Source organism: Neopsephotus bourkii, unplaced genomic scaffold, assembly GCF_033783945.1.
Source record: "Neopsephotus bourkii isolate Nb327-2 ecotype Australia unplaced genomic scaffold, CSIRO-AGI_Nbou_v1 NB_1572, whole genome shotgun sequence".
In the NCBI taxonomy this organism is placed as follows: Eukaryota; Metazoa; Chordata; class Aves; order Psittaciformes; family Psittacidae; genus Neopsephotus; species Neopsephotus bourkii.
Window position 1 is genome coordinate 5377476 of NW_026902048.1, and position 18581 is coordinate 5396056.

Consider the following 18581-nt stretch of genomic DNA (forward strand, 5'->3'; position numbering starts at 1 on the left):
TGTAACTTTTTCTTGGGTCTATTTACTATAATTTACTACTCCACCAAGCTTCTGTATGGCCCTCAGTTAAAGTTTAGACTTCTGAGATTCTTCAAAGAAAAATTTGCCTTGTATGTAAAATGGTGCAATGCAGCAATGGCTAAACCGACAAGGTCATTTTTCACAGCACAAAAAACCTAAAAACTGAAATTCCAAAGCTGGAAAAACATAATCCCGAGGAAAGGGCTGCCCTGAATGAAGGTATGGTACCTTTTGCCTATGACATGGGCCCTTAAGTCACAACACAACTTTCAGAAATCGCTACCAAAAAAAATTAGGGTGTGGCATGCTAACAATCTCAAGGTCATTCCTTAAAAAGGAAGGAAAACGAGGAAAATGTAGGGATTGAAGCAGTGACAGTAACCCGAGGCTGTCACAGGGAGCAGGGGATTCACAGGTTTTACCAAAAAAAAAAAAAAAAAGGGAGGAAAAAAAAAAAAAGAAAGTTGATAGATCATACCTCGATGCATTGCTGTGGACTGAACCCTCCTCTCCTTGGCTTTTGTCCTTATTTCTCATCATCTTTTTATTCTTTAATATTAAGAGGGGGTCAGGGGTGTCTGTCTGCTTTGAAGTCCTGTGCCCAGGTATTTACTGTCAAAAGTTGAAAGAAAGGTAAGGTCCCAGTTCGTTTCACTGGCTTTCATTAGCAGGAACAAAGTCCTGACGCTGCAACGATATTGTTGTAACAATACACAACACTGAGCAACACGGCAAAACTGAGATTTCAAACAAATCATCGGTTTTCCAAGGAAAATCCGAGAATAAACACAGCAGAGGAGCATCCTGCAAACTTTCCCAAAGTAACACTGGATGCAAATAATCTCTGTATCTTATTGCGTCATCCCAATACGGCTCAAATCGGTCAAAAATCAAAGTATTCAAAACTGCAGAAATGTACAAATTATGATTATTAATTGCTCACCTACCTGATCCATGCACCACCGCCAGGACCAAGTCGATATTAGTTTCGGGTAGTGGAAAAACATTAGATCCAAAATATTTAGAGTTATAATGAGAAAATACAAATTTCAAAGAATAAAAAAAAATATATATTCTAATCCCCAAAAATATGCTGCAGATAAAGCAAAAGAAGCGATAATTAGTACAAAAATGTCCAGGGCAAAAAGCTCATTAGGAGAGCGCACAAAAATGGAGGTACGCCATGGCTTCTAAGCTGGAAAAACAACGACCTGGGCTCTCTCCACGGCTTCTTCTTTCCAGCAAGGCACGAAAAAGGAGCCCTCAAAAGCTGCTTTTCTGCCCGAAAAAGGTCCGCTCGGCCCCCGATCAGTGCCTAGGAGAGGCGAGGGGCTGTGGGGGCCCCCTGAGGCTGCCCGAAAGTTAGGGAAAGTTGCGTAAAGTGCTGGGGAAGGCACGGAGCTGAGCGCGCTCTCTCTAAGGCACAGCCGCCATCTAGAGCTCCTTCCCAGCTCTGAGCTCTGCCTTTGATTGACACTCTCTACATTTACCCCACAACTCAGGTGATGTACCATAGACCCACCCCTTCATTTCTACCAAAAAAAGAGATAGCCTCCACCTAAAGGGTGCCTGCTACCCCCCACAGCCCTAGCTTCTTCCAACTACCCCAGCTGAAGGGGTACCTTAACCCCATATGGCTCAGGCACCCTTTTGAAACCAGAAAGAAATGGAATTTGTGCCTTTTGTTTTAAAGATTTGCTAAATATTTCAGTGCCTGGGCTAAAATTACTTCCTCCCTGGACAGGAAGTGGTGCTGTTACAAGCCATTTTGAAAGAATGGAAGTGGAGCTAACAGCCATGCAGCCAGCACCAACCCACCTTGGGGGTCACCCCACCCAAGGGGTAGCTTTTATTCAATTCAGTGGCAATATCCCCAGACAATAGCTCTTCCCTTCACAACCCAACAACTGCACTTCAAGCTTGGGGCAACAGCAGCATCCACTCCCAAGGAAGCCCCGCGTAGCTCATCAACCCCTCCAGCTCAACAGCGCCTCCCTAGTGGTTTCCCCCAGCAACAAAAATCCAAAAACTCCACATTTTTCATCAGCTATGGGAGGACACAACTGTAAAGCAAGTCTAACACCACTAAAAACAGCATTTCCAATTCACTTTCTTAACCCATTCATGTTCATCCACAGATTTTAACACAACAGATTAATTTAAAAGCCATGTAACAGCCAAGCTGCATTAACTGGACATCAAGTGCCACCTCAAATACAACATCCTAGTAGTGAGATGATGCATTCCAGAGGAACTGGGGGAGATCCAAGCATCCCCCAACCTCCTGTATTCTGACTACCAGTTGTCTTCCCACAAGCAACAGACCCCTAAAAGCACATGGACAACTTGCGTATGTGGAAGCATCCCAACAGGACAGTGAAATCAGGCAATGGGAGACCGCTGGGGTAGAAGGGCCAGTCTGGGCTTCTATGGGGACATCCATGGCACAACACCCCAACACCATGATAACACTGGCTTCTACCACCAGAACAAAGAGTCCCCTCCAACTCCTCCACACATCTGCCCTTTGCATCCTCCAACAGCCTATCACCTTCCAATATCAAGGGGTTTGAGTAGCAACATTCCATTGCCATTGCCACAGCCCATTTCAAAGAATTTCATTCTACTGATGATTCACAGAAGACCCCTTGCACCTAAATGACAAGAACTGTAAACCACAATCCAAGAACATTGCAAGCAATTCTGGGCAACACTAAAGAAATCAGCTCATTTGAATGGGGATCCCTTTAGGCTGGTCCCAGTATCTATCTCCACCATGTAACACATGGCAAAACCAAACCTGACCAAGTGTGCATCATCAAAATAGTTGAATTAAACAGGTATGATCAATTCATCATGGCAAAAATAGGTATCTACAAAGAAGGCTGAGCAAGACAAATGGGTAAACACACACAATGAGGTTCTGTTTTTAAAAGCAAACACCCAGGGATCTCAGCACCAGGTTTGCCATGTTGGCCCTCCAGCAGAAAACAAAGACGACCATGAACTTCAGGTGAAACAGACATAGGAAGGTTGCTACAGTTTAACTATCTGACCCACAAAAAACTGGAAAGGAAATGTGTTTGTGAACATTAGAACCAATTAAAAACTCATTTGTAAAGGTTGACATGTCATCTGCAACAGTATCAAAAATAACTCAATTTTTCCTTATCAAATACATGGTGCAGTATCACACAGCCAAGTCTACATTAAATAGCAGTGAGGCCGATGGGACATTCTCACAGAACAATTTTAAGACCAAATAGGCTGCTTAGGAACTATATTGTCCAGAAAATCTGTTGAAAAGTTTCTATACCCATACACAACCCAAGCAGCACACCTAAAAATCACACAAAACATTCAGGTACTCCTTTATTGTCATTATTTGCCCAGCCTTCAACTGCCATCAATTCTATCTTAAAATAGCTTCAGAAAGTTCAGCAGAAGTATCCTGACAACAGGCCAAGTGCTGAAAACCCCCCTAGCATCAAGCAGCTGAATGAGCAAACCAGTGGATAAAAATTCATTGAAAGTCATGGTAAAGTGAACAGAATTTGCAAATGAAAATCACATTTTAAAGCAAATATAACACAAAATTTTACCTTGCTTTTAGTGCTTAGCAGTTAAAATATTCCACACTTTAATAGCAACCAAAACCATCACCCACTTCAATACCAACACAGTAAAAAAAAAAAAAAAATTAGCCAGAAAGAACAAACACAAAGCATGAAAGAAACCAAAACCTTTTATTAAATCACTTAAAAAATATATATATATATTACATTTTCCCCAAAGGGGCAGCACCAGATCTCTTACCCAATGAATTTGCCTGTAACACATACACAACCAGAGAGCAACATTTTGCCACCCAGTCCTCAAAGAAATCCATCATTGGATAGGCACTGAGAGAGTCCCCTTATTAATTCAAGTGCAAAGTCCATTTGCCAGGATGATCACAACCCAGATCTTCTCTGGTTTAATACCACGAGAGTCCACGATTTAACATCCTTTTCTTGGACAGACACATCACAGCACTCATGCATTAGTCCATTTTCTCAACCTCTCAATCAACAGTGGAACTGCCATCTTGGTGTCTCATTCGTAGATTCCTTTTGACACTCTTCATCTGACTGGATTCTTTATGGAAAATTAAAAGAAAGATTCTGTTGGAATACAGATCATATCTTTAAACTAAGACATTCAACTACTGTACCCTGTAGTTTAAACATGTAAATGATGCTTCATTCCATATTACACATTCCAGAACATCTGCTTTTATCATGAACAATGTCAAACCATTGGTTCAAGAATAAAAATATCAACTGTAAGCAAAAATATAAGGAAGTAGGGGAGAAATGAGTAGAAGTTCAAGAACCCTTTCAGGCTCCATAAATTCCATTTGGAATTTCTCCATAGTGTTTTAACACTAGAGTAATCCAACAGTGGGAAATCTGACATGTTTGCTCTGGCAACCATCTTTATTGGACCAACCCAGCTGCTGAAGCTGACACTGCTTAGTGGAAAACCAAGTTTATTATAATAAGCCAGTTTTTTTAACTGCTCTCCATACTCCTTTCTTCAAAGACATATATCCATCAAAACCAATGTAATAGGCATGAAAACTGTTTTCCCATATACAGATGCTGACTGGAGACAAGACATGGCACCATCTTGACCCAACTTTCCAGTTCTTGAAAGACAGCGAAACAGCAAACACACACTTACAAAAACCAGAATGACTGATTTAGTTACTGGTGGGAAAAGATACGTGAGAAGTCAGATGAAAATGGTTACAAGTTATACTAGTTGCCTTTAGCAAGGCCACCATACTACTCCTGATCCATATTTACTCTTTACAGAAGAGCAGTCAAGCCCACAGGTGAGTGACAAAGCAAACCAATCAAATGACTTCCACGTGGATAAATAAGAACTCCGTGTCAGCATCTTTAAACTTTCTTTCAAGAAAAATAAGCTCATGTATAAAAAAAACCCAACAACTACAAGTCCTCCTAACATGCAAAAATCAAGTACGGGAATTTACTAACTGTTAAGATCATCTTCAAACCAACGCTAACTGTAGAAAAGACTGACAAACAAAAAAGGTTTTAAAATGTCTTCATGACTATACTTAAATGTCAATTTAATCTTTGGAATGTGTACAGCTGTAACCTCATTTTAGTCTAAAAGCCAACTGCACCACTGTCCTTCCCCTGATGACCCTGAGCAGCTTCTTACAAGTGATGCAGAAATTACCCACAGCACAGCAAAAATCCGTGGAGCCATCTAGTGGGCTCTGCCTCCTCATTCCAGTTTCCCCATTCTCATTTCGAAATAGCCAGTTACAGCAAAGCAAAGAGCAATGGAACCAGTGAAAAGCCTGAAGCTGACTTTCACAACTGTGCCTATGTCCTGTTTTATACTCCTCTACAGACTTCCTTGTTTTAAATACAATGGAAAAGAAGTACAGCACAGAGAAGCGGAGTACAAGATCTGGTAATTCACTCTGCATTATGCAATGTGCATAGTTGCAACAGTATTCAACCACAGAATGTTCACATTTTCAGAACCAGAAACTGAGCATTCAAGTTAGCAGAAAACCTTTGTTTTGAGCATTGCACTCATCTTCAGTTACAACAGCAATTAAAAATGTTGAAACATGATTTTTTCCCCACACTAAACCGAATAAACAGGTCTTGGGACTGTTTTGGTTTGGTGGGTTTAGTTCAAATCCATTTAGGGATCTGAAGATAAATTAATATCTTTGAATAGTTTTTAATGCTAATGCCTTGACCAAGGTACCAAAACATGTAGAATAAACCACCACAAAGTCATCCACTGTTGTCAGAAACATTCAGAAGTACTAACATGAGCGTGGTAGAAACTCCATAAGTAAGTCAGTCAAAATTATTTTTATAGTTGTTCTAGGTAGCTTAACCTAAGGAAATTTAATTACTGGCATCAGCTTTCCCACCTCTCAAAAATGTTATTTAGTTACATGCTAGTCACCTGGAAAGGCCTTTTTCTGTTGGGTTAACCTTCTGCCTTAAACACTAATGAGATATGCCAAAAGCAATTTAAGGGCAAGTTTCCCTACTAGGTTCACCTACATTTGGTTGTACCAAAACCGCTGCAAATAACCCCACCACATTCAGTTTAAACTCTTCTATTGACCTTACAGAATAATTAAAATATATCATCAGTTCTGTTTTCTGCTAGTTAGGAAGATGTTATAACAGTCCTTGTTCTGAAAATTATTTATACATCAAGAAGATGCCATCATAATGGCCAAAATAGCAATCTGTATTCTTTTTCATGTGGAATCTACATTTACTTCAAAATATATCACAGCACTTATTTGTTGATGAATTAAAGCACATTTTAGTGAGAAGTTTCAATAATGTTGCAAAAATACTCTCCTCCACTAAAACATGTAATGATCCTATACTTAAAGTAGCCACTGAAGAACCCAATCTTTTCCTAGATGAGTTATTTCATTACTTCCATAGCATCAATTCATCATCATCATCCCATTTTTCAAGTTTCCATTATTTACTATTTACAATATTTGTTTCCAAACACAGTATTTTGGTGGTGATAAATAAGGGACCTGAGTAGTCATCTAATACTTTCAAAGTCTCCTTCAAATCACTGGTAGTACATTGACAGTCTGGATCAACAGACAGAAACCATTCACAGCCATGACTAAAGGTTTCAGGCAACAGTTAAAGCATTTGAGTTTCCAAAGTCTGTCTCTCCAGTTTTGGTAACTAATTCTTACTCTACCTACTAAAAGACCACAGTGTGACATCACTGAAAACATGGCTTCAGCAATTTTGTATCTATTAAAACCTTGCACATCTTCAGTGTGAGACTGAAGGCCAACGATGACATGCAACGTAAGCACAAGTGCGTAAGACACGAGTAACACATTTACAAAATGAAGTGTCTCACACCAAGGCTTCAACTTCAAAACCCAGGTGACATACTGCTAGTAAAGGGAATTCACCTCACTCCAACAGAGGGAGCTGAATGGACAGAAGCAAACCAAACCTGAAGCTCTACACTTCAAAGTTCATCAAAGCAAGCAAGACTCCGTCAAAGACACACCCTCTGGTAACTTTTACACTAGAGGAAAAAGCAGGCGTGCCTTTTATTGACATCTAAAGTCCATAATGGTGGTCTGTCTAATCTTTAAAACTAAGTAGGCCTCTGTACAGTTATGAGTCTGCTTTTACCGCTAACAGATCTTCAGTCAACACAGCAGTCAAAGCACAACTCATGTAGGATCACGTATTTTTAGCTAAGAAAGGTTCTTTGCCAGGTTTCTCAGACTTAGAGATTAATTTTAGGTAAGATGGGACTTGATTCAGATGCACGCTTTTGTTGGTATTATTTTTAAATAATAAATTTTACTGCATGAAACAAAGTATGCCAACTTCAATAAAGCTCCTGGTGGTGTCAAGTGTTTCCTCCCTTCTAGTTAAAAAAAATCAAGGTAAAAAATAAATGGGTGCTTCAACTAAACATTATCTGTGTTAAGCAGGAAGGGGAATACTGGGTCTTTCCAGATTCACATATTTACATGTTTTTTACAAATGCATCTTGAAACAACTGCTTTTGACCACAACTGTTTTAAGTCAATTAAGAGTTCCACACCCTCCTTTAGGTAAGAATTATAAAACAGAAAAGCATGGAAGAATTACAGTGTAATTCAATGTACAACTGAAAAGCCAAATTCCTGCTCAAGAAACCAGATCTGACAGTAGCTAATTTACAATCCAAGGAAAGAAAACAGACAAAAGGCATACAGAAAGAAGAATGATGTAGGAAACAGAGGAAAATTAATGCAAAAATGGAACACGAGTCACATGTTTAGAGATTACAGCAGGTGACTGGGGGAAAAAGGCATCAGCGGACAGCATACGAAGACTTCCGAGGAACAGTTGAAGAAGTAACATCCACTTCTAACACAGCAAGAAATGTGCTGTTCTACATGCACCTGCAGTGTGAAAGCAGCTTAAGACTTCTAAAGAACAAAGTAAAAAAACTTACACAGCAGAAGAGATAAAACACTAATCAAAGGGCATGAAAACTGAGCAGAGGTACACACAATGAGAACTGAATTCCTCAAAGTTCATAAATCCTACCTCAGGACTGAAAACTGAGTGATAAAACTGCTTCAGAACGAAGTGTACCTATAAGCAGCATGAGGCCACAATAACACAGCCTGTCAAAGTTTGCACCTTATCCCCACATACTCCTTTCAAAGAACTCCCCATTAGCCTGCACATCACGTGAGCGATCGGAAGCACAGGACTTTGGAGTACAACCAGGGAGGAGCTGCTTTTCTTGCGTGGAGGCAGCATAGATGGCAGTTTGTACATGGCAAGCATGGCTGCTGGAGGTCTCTGCTAACATACACAGCCACTGCACAGTTAAAATCACTGTCATCTATCCATTGAAATGGTATTGGCATCTTGGAACGACATTTTCTCAAGCTGTCTGCAGTCTAAGGCAGGCATTACTCAATCAGGTAGCATGTTAAACTGAAAGAACTGTCTCCAAGAAACCATCTTTCTTAAAGAAAAGCATATATTCTGAAGCATAGTTCCAGAGGAATAGAGCTTCCCACTAGGAAAGTTAATTCATGTACACAAAATGCAATGAATGCCCTAATTAAAAATGTAGACTCAAAGAGTATGAATTTTAAGCAGACAGGGAGACAAAAGAACTTGGGTCTTTTCACAGACAACTCCCAACAGTGTCAGAGAATGTGCCAGAGACAGCAAAAGGTCAAGACCAAACTCCCTTTAGTTACGGAAACTGGAGAAAATCCTTTCCCTATATCCAGCCAGTATAGAACTGAATGATGTTTTTCTACTCAAGCCTGCCAATTTTGCGTTTTGATTATGAGGAATGATTCCTAAATTAAGTGTATCAGCTAGCAGCTAATACAGGAAACTGCAGCAGCATTACATGTGATTTTTGCAAAGCTGAAGCTTAATGAAGGAAGAACAGAAACAGAACAATCACAGAAGACAGTTACTATCTGCTCAAAGACTCACTGATCCTGACAGAAGCATAAAAGGACAATACAAGAAGCTTGTAAGACAAGTTCTTCCTGCTATCATACCTTCCACATCATTTGTTATCCAAATCGTGTGCAGTACTGCTCTGTAGAGAAAGACACTTGTGTAACCAAACCCCTCTGAACAAACAAATCTGTGATTTAATAGTTCTAAACTAAACATGGAGCCAAATCACAGAAGCAGAAGACCAAAGAACTACAATTGGATATGAAAGATGTTCTCCAGCAAGACAGGCTGAGAACTATCCAAGTTTAGCTTCATTTCCCAGGGGCCTAATAAGAACCATCCTAGGGTCCTTCTAACTGAGCCTTCTAGAAACACACATGCACACACAGACACACTTTAAGAACTTCAGGATGTATTCAGCCAAAACCTTCAGCAAGCTAAAACATTATAACCATGTGTGTTTGTTGGGGTTTTTAAAGCTAAAAAGTAAATGTTATTAGGAGTAACAACTTACCAGTGCTTCAACCAAGAGGAGTTAGTTTGCTTAGAGTAAATCAGTTCCTCAACACATCTGTAGGGAAAATGGTACGTTAAACACTAGAATTAAAAGAAAATTAAAAATAAAAAATAATAAAATAATAATTGAAAGAAAAAAAATACACCTTAAGGGTCTAGCGGACCTGAGCACTAGCAGCATCACAAAAGACCTATCCTCAAAAACCAAACAAAAAACAAACACCAAAACACTCCCAGCATATGGTACAAGAAATACGTTAAAAAATTGGAATCTCACTAGCAACCTGTTATTAAAGAACTTATGCAAACCACCCAAGCAATTCAGACCCAGTCCTGGACACAAATCCCTTGAGAAACAAAGCAACAACAAAATTGCTTGATGTTTTTGAAAATGGTCAATAAGACTTCAAGTGAAGTACTCCTAAACCAACTAATACGCCCTTCACATTACAAGAATTAAAATACTCATTGAACTGAGAGGTGGTACCAGTGAACTGAGAGGACGCAGCGGAATCATTTTAACTCACTAATATGGAAAGAGTCATCTACTCATCTCAAAATTACCTATGGGCAAGGCCCAAATCTGAAAACTCAACTTTGAAAATGCTTATTGGCAATCCACATCAATAAGCATTTAATTAAAATCACATTTAGAAGAGATAGTAAGACCTAAAACTCTAAATCAACTCATGAACACGCTCTTTTTACTTTGAATTTCAACTCATGAAGCCATGCGCAATCATGAGCTATACAAGTTATTCACAAGCAAACAGCTTCTCTTGTGATCTCCCAGAATTTATTTATATGGGAATATACCACCCTCAAATTTGTAAAAATTAATGAATCTGTTCAAGTGATAGCATTCTCTGCATTAATTTTCTCCAGTATTCAGAGTTCTCCTCTTCTGACTGGTAGCTACTCAGATGTGTGTAAAGAAAGCTGTGATGACAGAACTGTAATGTCTTTGTTGATGTAATCTACTTGAAATTATTAATATGGAAAAAAATCCCTTTAGAAAGGGGAAATTACAAAAAAATTGTAGTAGTGAACTGGCACAAATGTGTAGAGTATCCCAACCAACATGAAATTTCGAGGTTTAAACCATGCACTTCCATGTGACCAAACAGCTGCTATTAAATGGAAGCACAAAACTGAAGTACTTCTAAAATGGTGGACAGGCACTTTGTAGAAGGAGCAGAACATGGCTGCTGGACTTTCATCATCCAAGAAGCATTTGTCAGTCATGCAAAGCCTAAGAAATGAACTAGATGAGATTTACTTATATCCTGTAAATCTCTTTCTGTCCTGTACATACCATTTCTCTCCTAGCAGCCACTTCGAAACTACGATTGGAAGACTAGGTAATGATAAATTTTCAACTTACAGCTCTCAGCTCTTTCCCATCATTTACAGCATAGCTAAACATACATCATCTGCATTCAAGTTCCTTCCTGTTTTAATTCTAGGGTTTGCATCCAGTTACGGTAATTTCACAAAGTCTTTAATGAAGATCTCTAATATGGCTTTATATCATCACAGAGAAACAGCTTCTTCTACTGAAAAAGTTATTAAGACTCAACCAGAGCCAGTTCTTCTGACCTCAGCAAAATTCTGAAGGAACCTAATACTTGTCAGGCTGGTTATGTATCACTCAGTAGAGCTTTGTAGAAACAGCACCAAGATGTTACTAAAATATTACATTTTATTTATATGACCACAGGTGATCATTTTTGCACCACTATGAAGTTTATCAGTGTATTTCGAGCTTTTGAATTTCAATATCCAAAACATACTCACTCCCAAACTATAGAATGCACTGCAAAAGCTAAAGACCTGTGCCAAGAGCCATGAACTAGAGCTAGTAAAATACAAGTTTCAGATGAATAATACTAGCCTGTGAGATTAACACCTATATTTCCTACTCAACATTCAATTTATTTAATGAATGTCACACAAAGTCTTATCAGACTACTCACAGTAATTGTTACATCCCATGTAATTAAAAAATAAATCTATCCCCTATTTAAACAGATTTTTTTTCTCCCCAGTAGCTTCGTAGTTGTGGCTTATCTTTATTTTACAGAATAAGATGTGTTAAGTCCAGTACAGCCTATGTCACGTAACACAAGCCTTGCATCGTAAGTCCATGACTCCTTCACCAAAAGACTGGCAACTTCTCGTTTCAAGAACCAGGAAAGCATACCTCCTTTTACAGCATAAGGTGAGGTCAGCTCTAAAGCCATATACTTGACATCAGATTCCTTCTTGGAGTAAGTTAATGAAGTATTTTGGCAAAGATGACATATTGCTACACCAATGCTTTCCCAGATAAGCCGTCAAGTGCTACAAATTTGTTCTATGAGACTACTTAATATGGTTTGTATCACCACAGAGAAGCAGCTTCCTCTATCAGAAGCAGCACATTCTTCTGCCTTTTCAATCCTCTTCAGTATGGGGTAGGGTGGTCATGAACTTAAAACTTCCCCCAAACTCCCAGTAGTGTGCATTTGACTGCGGAGGTCTACCTAACCTAAAAATCAAGCTGCCATTTACTAGACAAAAAGACACTGCTCTTACAAGAAAAGGCAGCTCCAAAGAGCTCACAAAAGTAACAAGGGGCATTTTAAACTGGTTTGATTTTATCTATTTAGCCCAACATCATCATGATGATATAGGAAATATGTCAGACCATTAAGATCAAAGTGCTCAATGTCACTCAGGTCAGTCAAGATGACTCTGCTCTTAAGCACTGTATTTTCTTATTATTTTTTTTAAGAGCAGGTCAACTAGAAGTTTCAGCTTTAAACATTTAAAGAGTTAACGTAAGGAATGCAAGTCTCAAGTTTGACAAATTCAATCCCATTATTACTACCAGATTTTTACATGAATCTGGCTGGTCTTGCCTTTATCGTAACAAAACTGTGCAATATCTGGTGATTTTGACCCTCTAAATTGAAAAGTCACTTGTGAATTCACATTCTGCTGTTCTTCTCAGAGTGCAAATAACTTCTAACACAAACTCCTAATTCTCAAAACTTCCCATCATACAACTACACAATGAAGTTCTCGAACATACCTAACAGCCTTGCTCCATAGCTGCGTTTTGGTGCAGGACATCGGTGGTGTATGATACATGTCTGTTACCTAGAAATATTACCTGAATTTTGCCTTGCATATTAGCAGTGACTTACTGCAGATGAAGGTTTATTACAACCCAGACATTTTTAAGAAGCTTATGAAATATTGGTATACGACTCCTTTTATATGACCAGGCTGAAGCCTTCATCCAAGCCAAAAAGAACAGCTGCATTCAAGCAGGACTTTGCAAGATCTGTATTATTATGACAAATTATGTATTTTTTTTAAAGCAAATTATCTAGAGTTTTTCTGAGAATCCTGGTACATGTCTTCATGAAGATGCCTTATGCTTTGAGGTGCTGCATACGTACTTAAGTACATTAGCATGGTAAGCTGTGAAAAGGAACCAGTTAAGAGAGGCAAACAAGATCCCCTACTTTTAATTACAGCAATGTAAGCGTGACTCAAAAGTAACGTGTTGCTCTGTCTCTAAATGTAGAACCTTAAAGTATACCAAAAAAAATACAAATCAAACCTTAGAAAGCAGATTTGTTTATCCTGCAAGAGGGACAGCAGATACTTCGTAACAACTGGGTAGGGGTTTTTTAGACTTTTAGAGTAAAATTTACCCTGAACAGAGAATTTCTGAGTTTGCTGTATAAAAACATTTTATTGGAAAGGCAAAGCTTCAGAGTGTCATTTGCTAATGAACCAGTACTTTGAACTGAAGGAAAAGCACTTCTAAAGTCTGACTGGACTCAATGTCCTTAGTGGAGATAGTAATCCTCATAAGCAGAGCTCTATTTTACATGTTGACATGGTCATTTCAGATTCGTAAAAATAAGTCTTACTTATGACTGACCATAAAAATCTTAGATGATGTGTAAGGAGACATTACCATTACTGTATTTAGTACATACAAACGTTTTTCAAATGCATTAAAACGTGAAAGAAAATTCAACACGGTAAAACACTGTAAATTCAATGTTCAATGTTTATTTTGCTAAAAACATTATTTCCAGGATAATTATTAAAAAAAAAAAAAGAGGACAAAAAAAAAAAAAAAAGAAAACAAACCAAAAATCACACATTAGAAAACAAAACAATACAACAGTGCAACATACCTGGTAAGCACAGCACAGAATTTTGCTCAAGGACTTTTACCCAGCCATCTGAATCTTTGGAAGCAAGAACAATATCCAGCCAAAAACCTTTAAAGAGAAAACAAAACCATGTTTGTCTGAAAACAAAGGTAAGTACAGATTTTACCTACCATTCTAATGTTCTCAACTTTTTCCAATCAGTAAATTTAATGAGAATTTTACCTACATTACAAAAACCTAACAACCTACCCTTGCTAAGCGTTAGCAAAAACAAGTAACAAGCTCCCTAAATGTCCTTCTGCACAAATACCTGAAGTCTGGGGTTATTACTGTCAGATATATATCCTAGAATATCCCTAAGTTCTAATGCTAGGAACTCATTACATACAAAACCCAAACAACTGTTAAAGTTCAATGCAGGTTTTCACTGGGGCAATGGGACACATGGCACTTCTGGACTTACATGAGAATACTGCCGCTTCGCACCAAATTCAGTGCGTATCTGTGTATATTCCTTTCCAACCCTAACTATTCTATGATTCTATATGTATATCAAAAAACAGCCTTAAACTTAAATATAAACTTAAGTAGCACCAAACCCACCACATTTTTTAGGAGAGTCTGGTGGGGAAAAAAAGAGCCTTTTAAAAAGTCCAGATAATTTATAAAACGTGTTCCTAACAATTTAAAAATAAGATTTTATCTTCCTGTCTGCACGGAAGCAAAAAGGTAAATCCCAAGATTAAAAAAATACAAGGAAATTAACGTACTACCAAAAGTTATAACCACTCTTACCTAAGAAAAGAAGGTACAAACGATTCTTCTGGAAGCCAGTCAGGAAATAAGGAATTCATAGAATTATACCTAAAAAAAAGAAAGTATGGAAATTGTCAGCATTTTGCTTTAGAAAAGCAGAACAAGTCAGATAATTAAAATTTACTGTTCTTAATGTAATTATTAAGTTAGGAAAAACTTATGATAGCAGTAACTGTATCTTTAGAACTCTAAAAATAAAAGTACGGGTGCCTGTCATACTTGGCTGTAGAAAAACACTGAAGAGTGACTGACATACAACATGCATGATCTGTGTTTTTGCATGGATAACTGCAATCTGCTCTTCTGTCTCCCATTAATTTTGAAGGACTTAAATGTCTGGACAATTTAAGCTTTTCTTAAGAGCAATTTACCACACAATACCTCTCACTCCTTGTAACCTTTTATTAATATTAAAGTCTTTAGAAGTAGGCTATGCAAAATAAAATAAAACCTATAGTGATAGCAAGGTAATTGTAAAATGGCTTCTGTCATCAGCTTCTGTGAATTTTAAGACAGAAGTTACTTGATCTCCCCCTCAAAAAAGACATCTCTTTTGCCCTTCAGAATCCAATTCTGAAGCCTTCAGCTGCTTTCACCTTTCATCAAATCCCAAGCCATACTCTTTAAAACAGGGAACACCAGCTTTGCACTACCTCTAGCCAACTTTTCTTGCCTCTTGTGAAAAAGCTTAACGTTTATTTTGCAGCACTATTTCATACTCTAGAAGTCTGAATCATTCTGTAAATACGTGGACAATTTAAAAAACATTTTAGCCTCATTTAAATTCCTACACCTTTAAAAAAGCAGAACCATTAAAAAAATACAGTAAGAAAAGCACTTCATTTTCAGAGACACTTAGCTGTAATTTCTGTAATTTTATTTTCACTGGCAGAAATAAGTCAAAGCTGTTTAAAACATTATCCCCTAATGTATGTACGTTTTCCTAAATACAGCAGACACCCACCTAAAGCTAGAACTTTCTTTTCAGCAAAGTGTGCATGTCAGAACCTGTTCTACACTGCAGAACTGTTGCTGGGATCATAAAACCACCCTAATCCAAATCCAAAATAAAGATAGCGAACACTCTTCATAAAGGTGACAGAAATCCAACTGCTGATGAAACTTGCCTTTGTATTTCCAAACCAACCAAAAAAAGCCAACTTTCATAGTTGTAATGACGGATTCGTATTTGCAGAGTAAGTCCCGAAAAATGCAGATCTACCTCCAACTACAGCATTTAAAACCTGCACGGAGTTTTATAATCCCGCACACACCAGACAAATCCAACAAACACGGCTATACACAACCTCCAATTCACACTAAAGTTCTTCTTATTTACCTCTTGCTCTAACTGGGGCGACTTTTTAACATTCAGAATTAGAATTTTACCCTTAAATCGGCAATTCCCGAATGCGAGCCAACGCAAAACAAACACCGGGCATTCCATTTAAACTTACATTTTTACGAAGTCTTGCGATAGGTGTTGTACAACTTCCTAAATTATTAACCATCGAAACGACGATAAAAATGCTACAGAAACAGTAAACACCGCAAGACCCCTCAAAAATACCTGAACAGTAAAAACTGGCACCAAATAAACGCCTTTTAAAAGCTTTTAATGTCACACACAAACCCGTTCGCTTCTCACGTAATTTGTATTTAACAAACTACCTTTTCTTCTCGTAGCGTTGTCTAAATCACAACTGTAGTACTCTGCCAACTTTAAACTGCAGACTCGGCATCACCGAGCTTTGTTTTTTAAAAGCTTTTAAGTTTTTGCATCGCCGTCTCAATTGCAAAATCATCCTGCACGTAATTCTTCAGAGTCTTTAAAGTTCGGCACCTAAGCTACTGTTTTTCAAGCGAAGCAAATTTCTATCTATTGTTTCAAGTGAAGTATTAAGCTGTCTCATCCGCAGCCTGGTTTTTCTTCTTCTTACTGGTTTACAAAGAGTTAAAAGCCAACACCCCACGAAAAAAAACACCAAGTTTTATTTTTAAGAAAAAAGGACATGGCGTCTTTGTTCTCACAAACTACGAAAACATATTCCCATCTGAGCAGCAATGGGCAACAAATACTCTTTAAACAGATAGGGGCTCGGGGCTAAACATTTAACTGATGATGTAGTTACAGTCTTCACTTCTCCCCCCCCTTTACTGCTGCAATGGAGTTACAAGCTGGTTTGCAGATACCCCCGTTCCACGCTGCACTGGAGAGGAACAGGTCTGCAGCCCCCCCATTCCCCACTACTGCACTGGGGAGCCCGCCTGTAGCTGACCCCGTCTCCATTCTGCAATGGGGGGGGACGGGGAGTGCGGAGCCCCCTCGGTGCTGCATGAACAAGAGGGAGGGGGAGCGCTCTGCAGCCCGGGAGCCGAGTGTCAGCGGGGCGGCCGCCGAGCCGGGCTCTCTCTGCGGCACCCCTTTTCTCCCGAAGCTCCCTCCCCAAACTGCGCAGCTCCCCCCGCACCCGAACGGGTCACGGAGACCAACGGGGGTCCCCAAGGCTCCCCTCGTGAGCAGCGGGGGGGGGAGCAGGGAAAGGCAGGCGCCCCCTCCCCCCTCCCGGCTCCAAGGACATTTTGTTTTTCCTCCCAAGGACAAAGGACAATGAGAAGCGAGAAGACTCCGGCACTTACCCGGCAAAGAGCAACCCGTCGGCAGGCAATGCGGGCCCGGAGAACAGGGCGCTGCTCCCCTCCTCGCCCGGCCAGCGGTGAAGGACGGCCCCGCGCCCGAGCGGCGAGGGAGAGGCGCGGGCAGAGCTCCGGAGCCCGGCGCCATTGCCCTCAGCCTGTCGGCAGCCTCACAAGGCAGCCCTGCTCGCCGCCCTCCGTCGCCCCAGAGCCCCCAAAGTGCCGGGCCGGACTTAAACCCCAAGATCGGCACCTGGGACGCTCGGCGGGTCTCCCCGCTCCGAGCGGCGGGGAAAGCGCCCGGGAGCGCGGCTGCAGCTGCGGCTGCTTCCCCGGCCATCTTGTGCCGTGTGTGTGAGCGAGTCTCTCCCGTCTCCTCTCAACTCCTTCCTCCCCTCCCCCCCGCACAACATGGCCGCCCGCTCACTACTCACTGCGGCGAGGAAGGGGCGGGCCCGCGCGCCCCTGCCCCCTACCCATGGCGCGCAGCCCCTACCCCTCCCCCCCCGCTTTTCCTTCTCCTCCTCCCGCAACGCATAGCCCCGCCCCCGGCTGCGCGCGAGCCGCGCGCCGCTCTCCATTGGCAGTGCCGCGCCCTCCCCGCCAGGCCCGAGCGCGCGCACCGCTCCCATTGGTCTCACCGCGCCCTCCTTCGACCTTCCCCCCCTTCCGCTCACCGCGGCCCCGGCCTCCCATTGGCTGCGCTCCCCGCCTCAGCGCCCGCCGCCGAGTGCTGCCGAGCGCTGCCGAGCGGCACAGGCCGCTCCCCATTGGCTCCTGCCCGCCCGCCGCGGGCTCGCGCCCCGGCCGCACAAGCCTCCCCTGAGGGGAAGGAGGGAGCGGGCGGGTCGCTCAGGGGACACCCTTCGTCCCCAGCCCCACCTGGCCGGGGCGGCCCCGGCTCCACCCCGCCTCAGCTCAGCCGTGACCCACGCGGGCTGAGCAGCGCCCTGCTCCTGTAGCTCACGCTTGAGAGATCTCCTCGTACTTCATCCCTCGGACTGCCCGGGACAACCCTCGCCAGCCTGCACCGATACAGAGGCCCTACCTTGGGTTAAGAACCCCTCACTTAACGACACGGTTTGCTATCCACCTCACCACACAAGTGCCACAAAAGCCCAGCACAAACTGCCCTGGGCTCCCTCTGCGTTATCCCCCGAAGCCTGCACCAAAGCCCCGCCGGAGCAAAGCGGCAGCAATACTTCAGCACCCGCCTGTCTGCAGCATCAATCCCAGTCCTCATTAGCACCTCCGAAAAACACCACAGGCACCCAAATAAAACTAGGTATAACGCCTTTTTTCTTAACCAACGCTTAGAAACTGCCTGGTGTGCCAACCTCACCAGGACACGGCCTCCTATTTTGACTACTGCCAT

At 41.2% G+C, this 18581-nt stretch overlaps 1 protein-coding gene across 2 annotated transcripts in view; it reads right to left on the minus strand.

Moving 5' to 3' along the window:
* CHD2 (chromodomain helicase DNA binding protein 2) overlaps positions 1–17671 on the minus strand; it is a 66474-nt gene extending 48803 nt beyond the window's left edge. The window contains exons 1-6 of one of the 2 annotated variants that reach the window (XM_061371292.1): positions 17210–17671; positions 14549–14617; positions 13775–13861; positions 9571–9627; positions 965–4158; positions 500–633 (exon numbers count right to left, since the gene is read on the minus strand). In XM_061371292.1, the coding sequence (XP_061227276.1) occupies positions 500–561 (62 nt within the window). In that variant the 5' untranslated portion in view covers positions 562–633; positions 965–4158; positions 9571–9627; ... (1 more) ...; positions 14549–14617; positions 17210–17671. Of the gene's footprint in view, positions 1–499; positions 4159–9570; positions 9628–13774; positions 14418–14548; positions 14618–17209 lie in introns of those variants that run through there. The other variant, XM_061371291.1, reaches the window with a different exon arrangement.
* Positions 17672–18581: the final 910 nt, after the last annotated feature.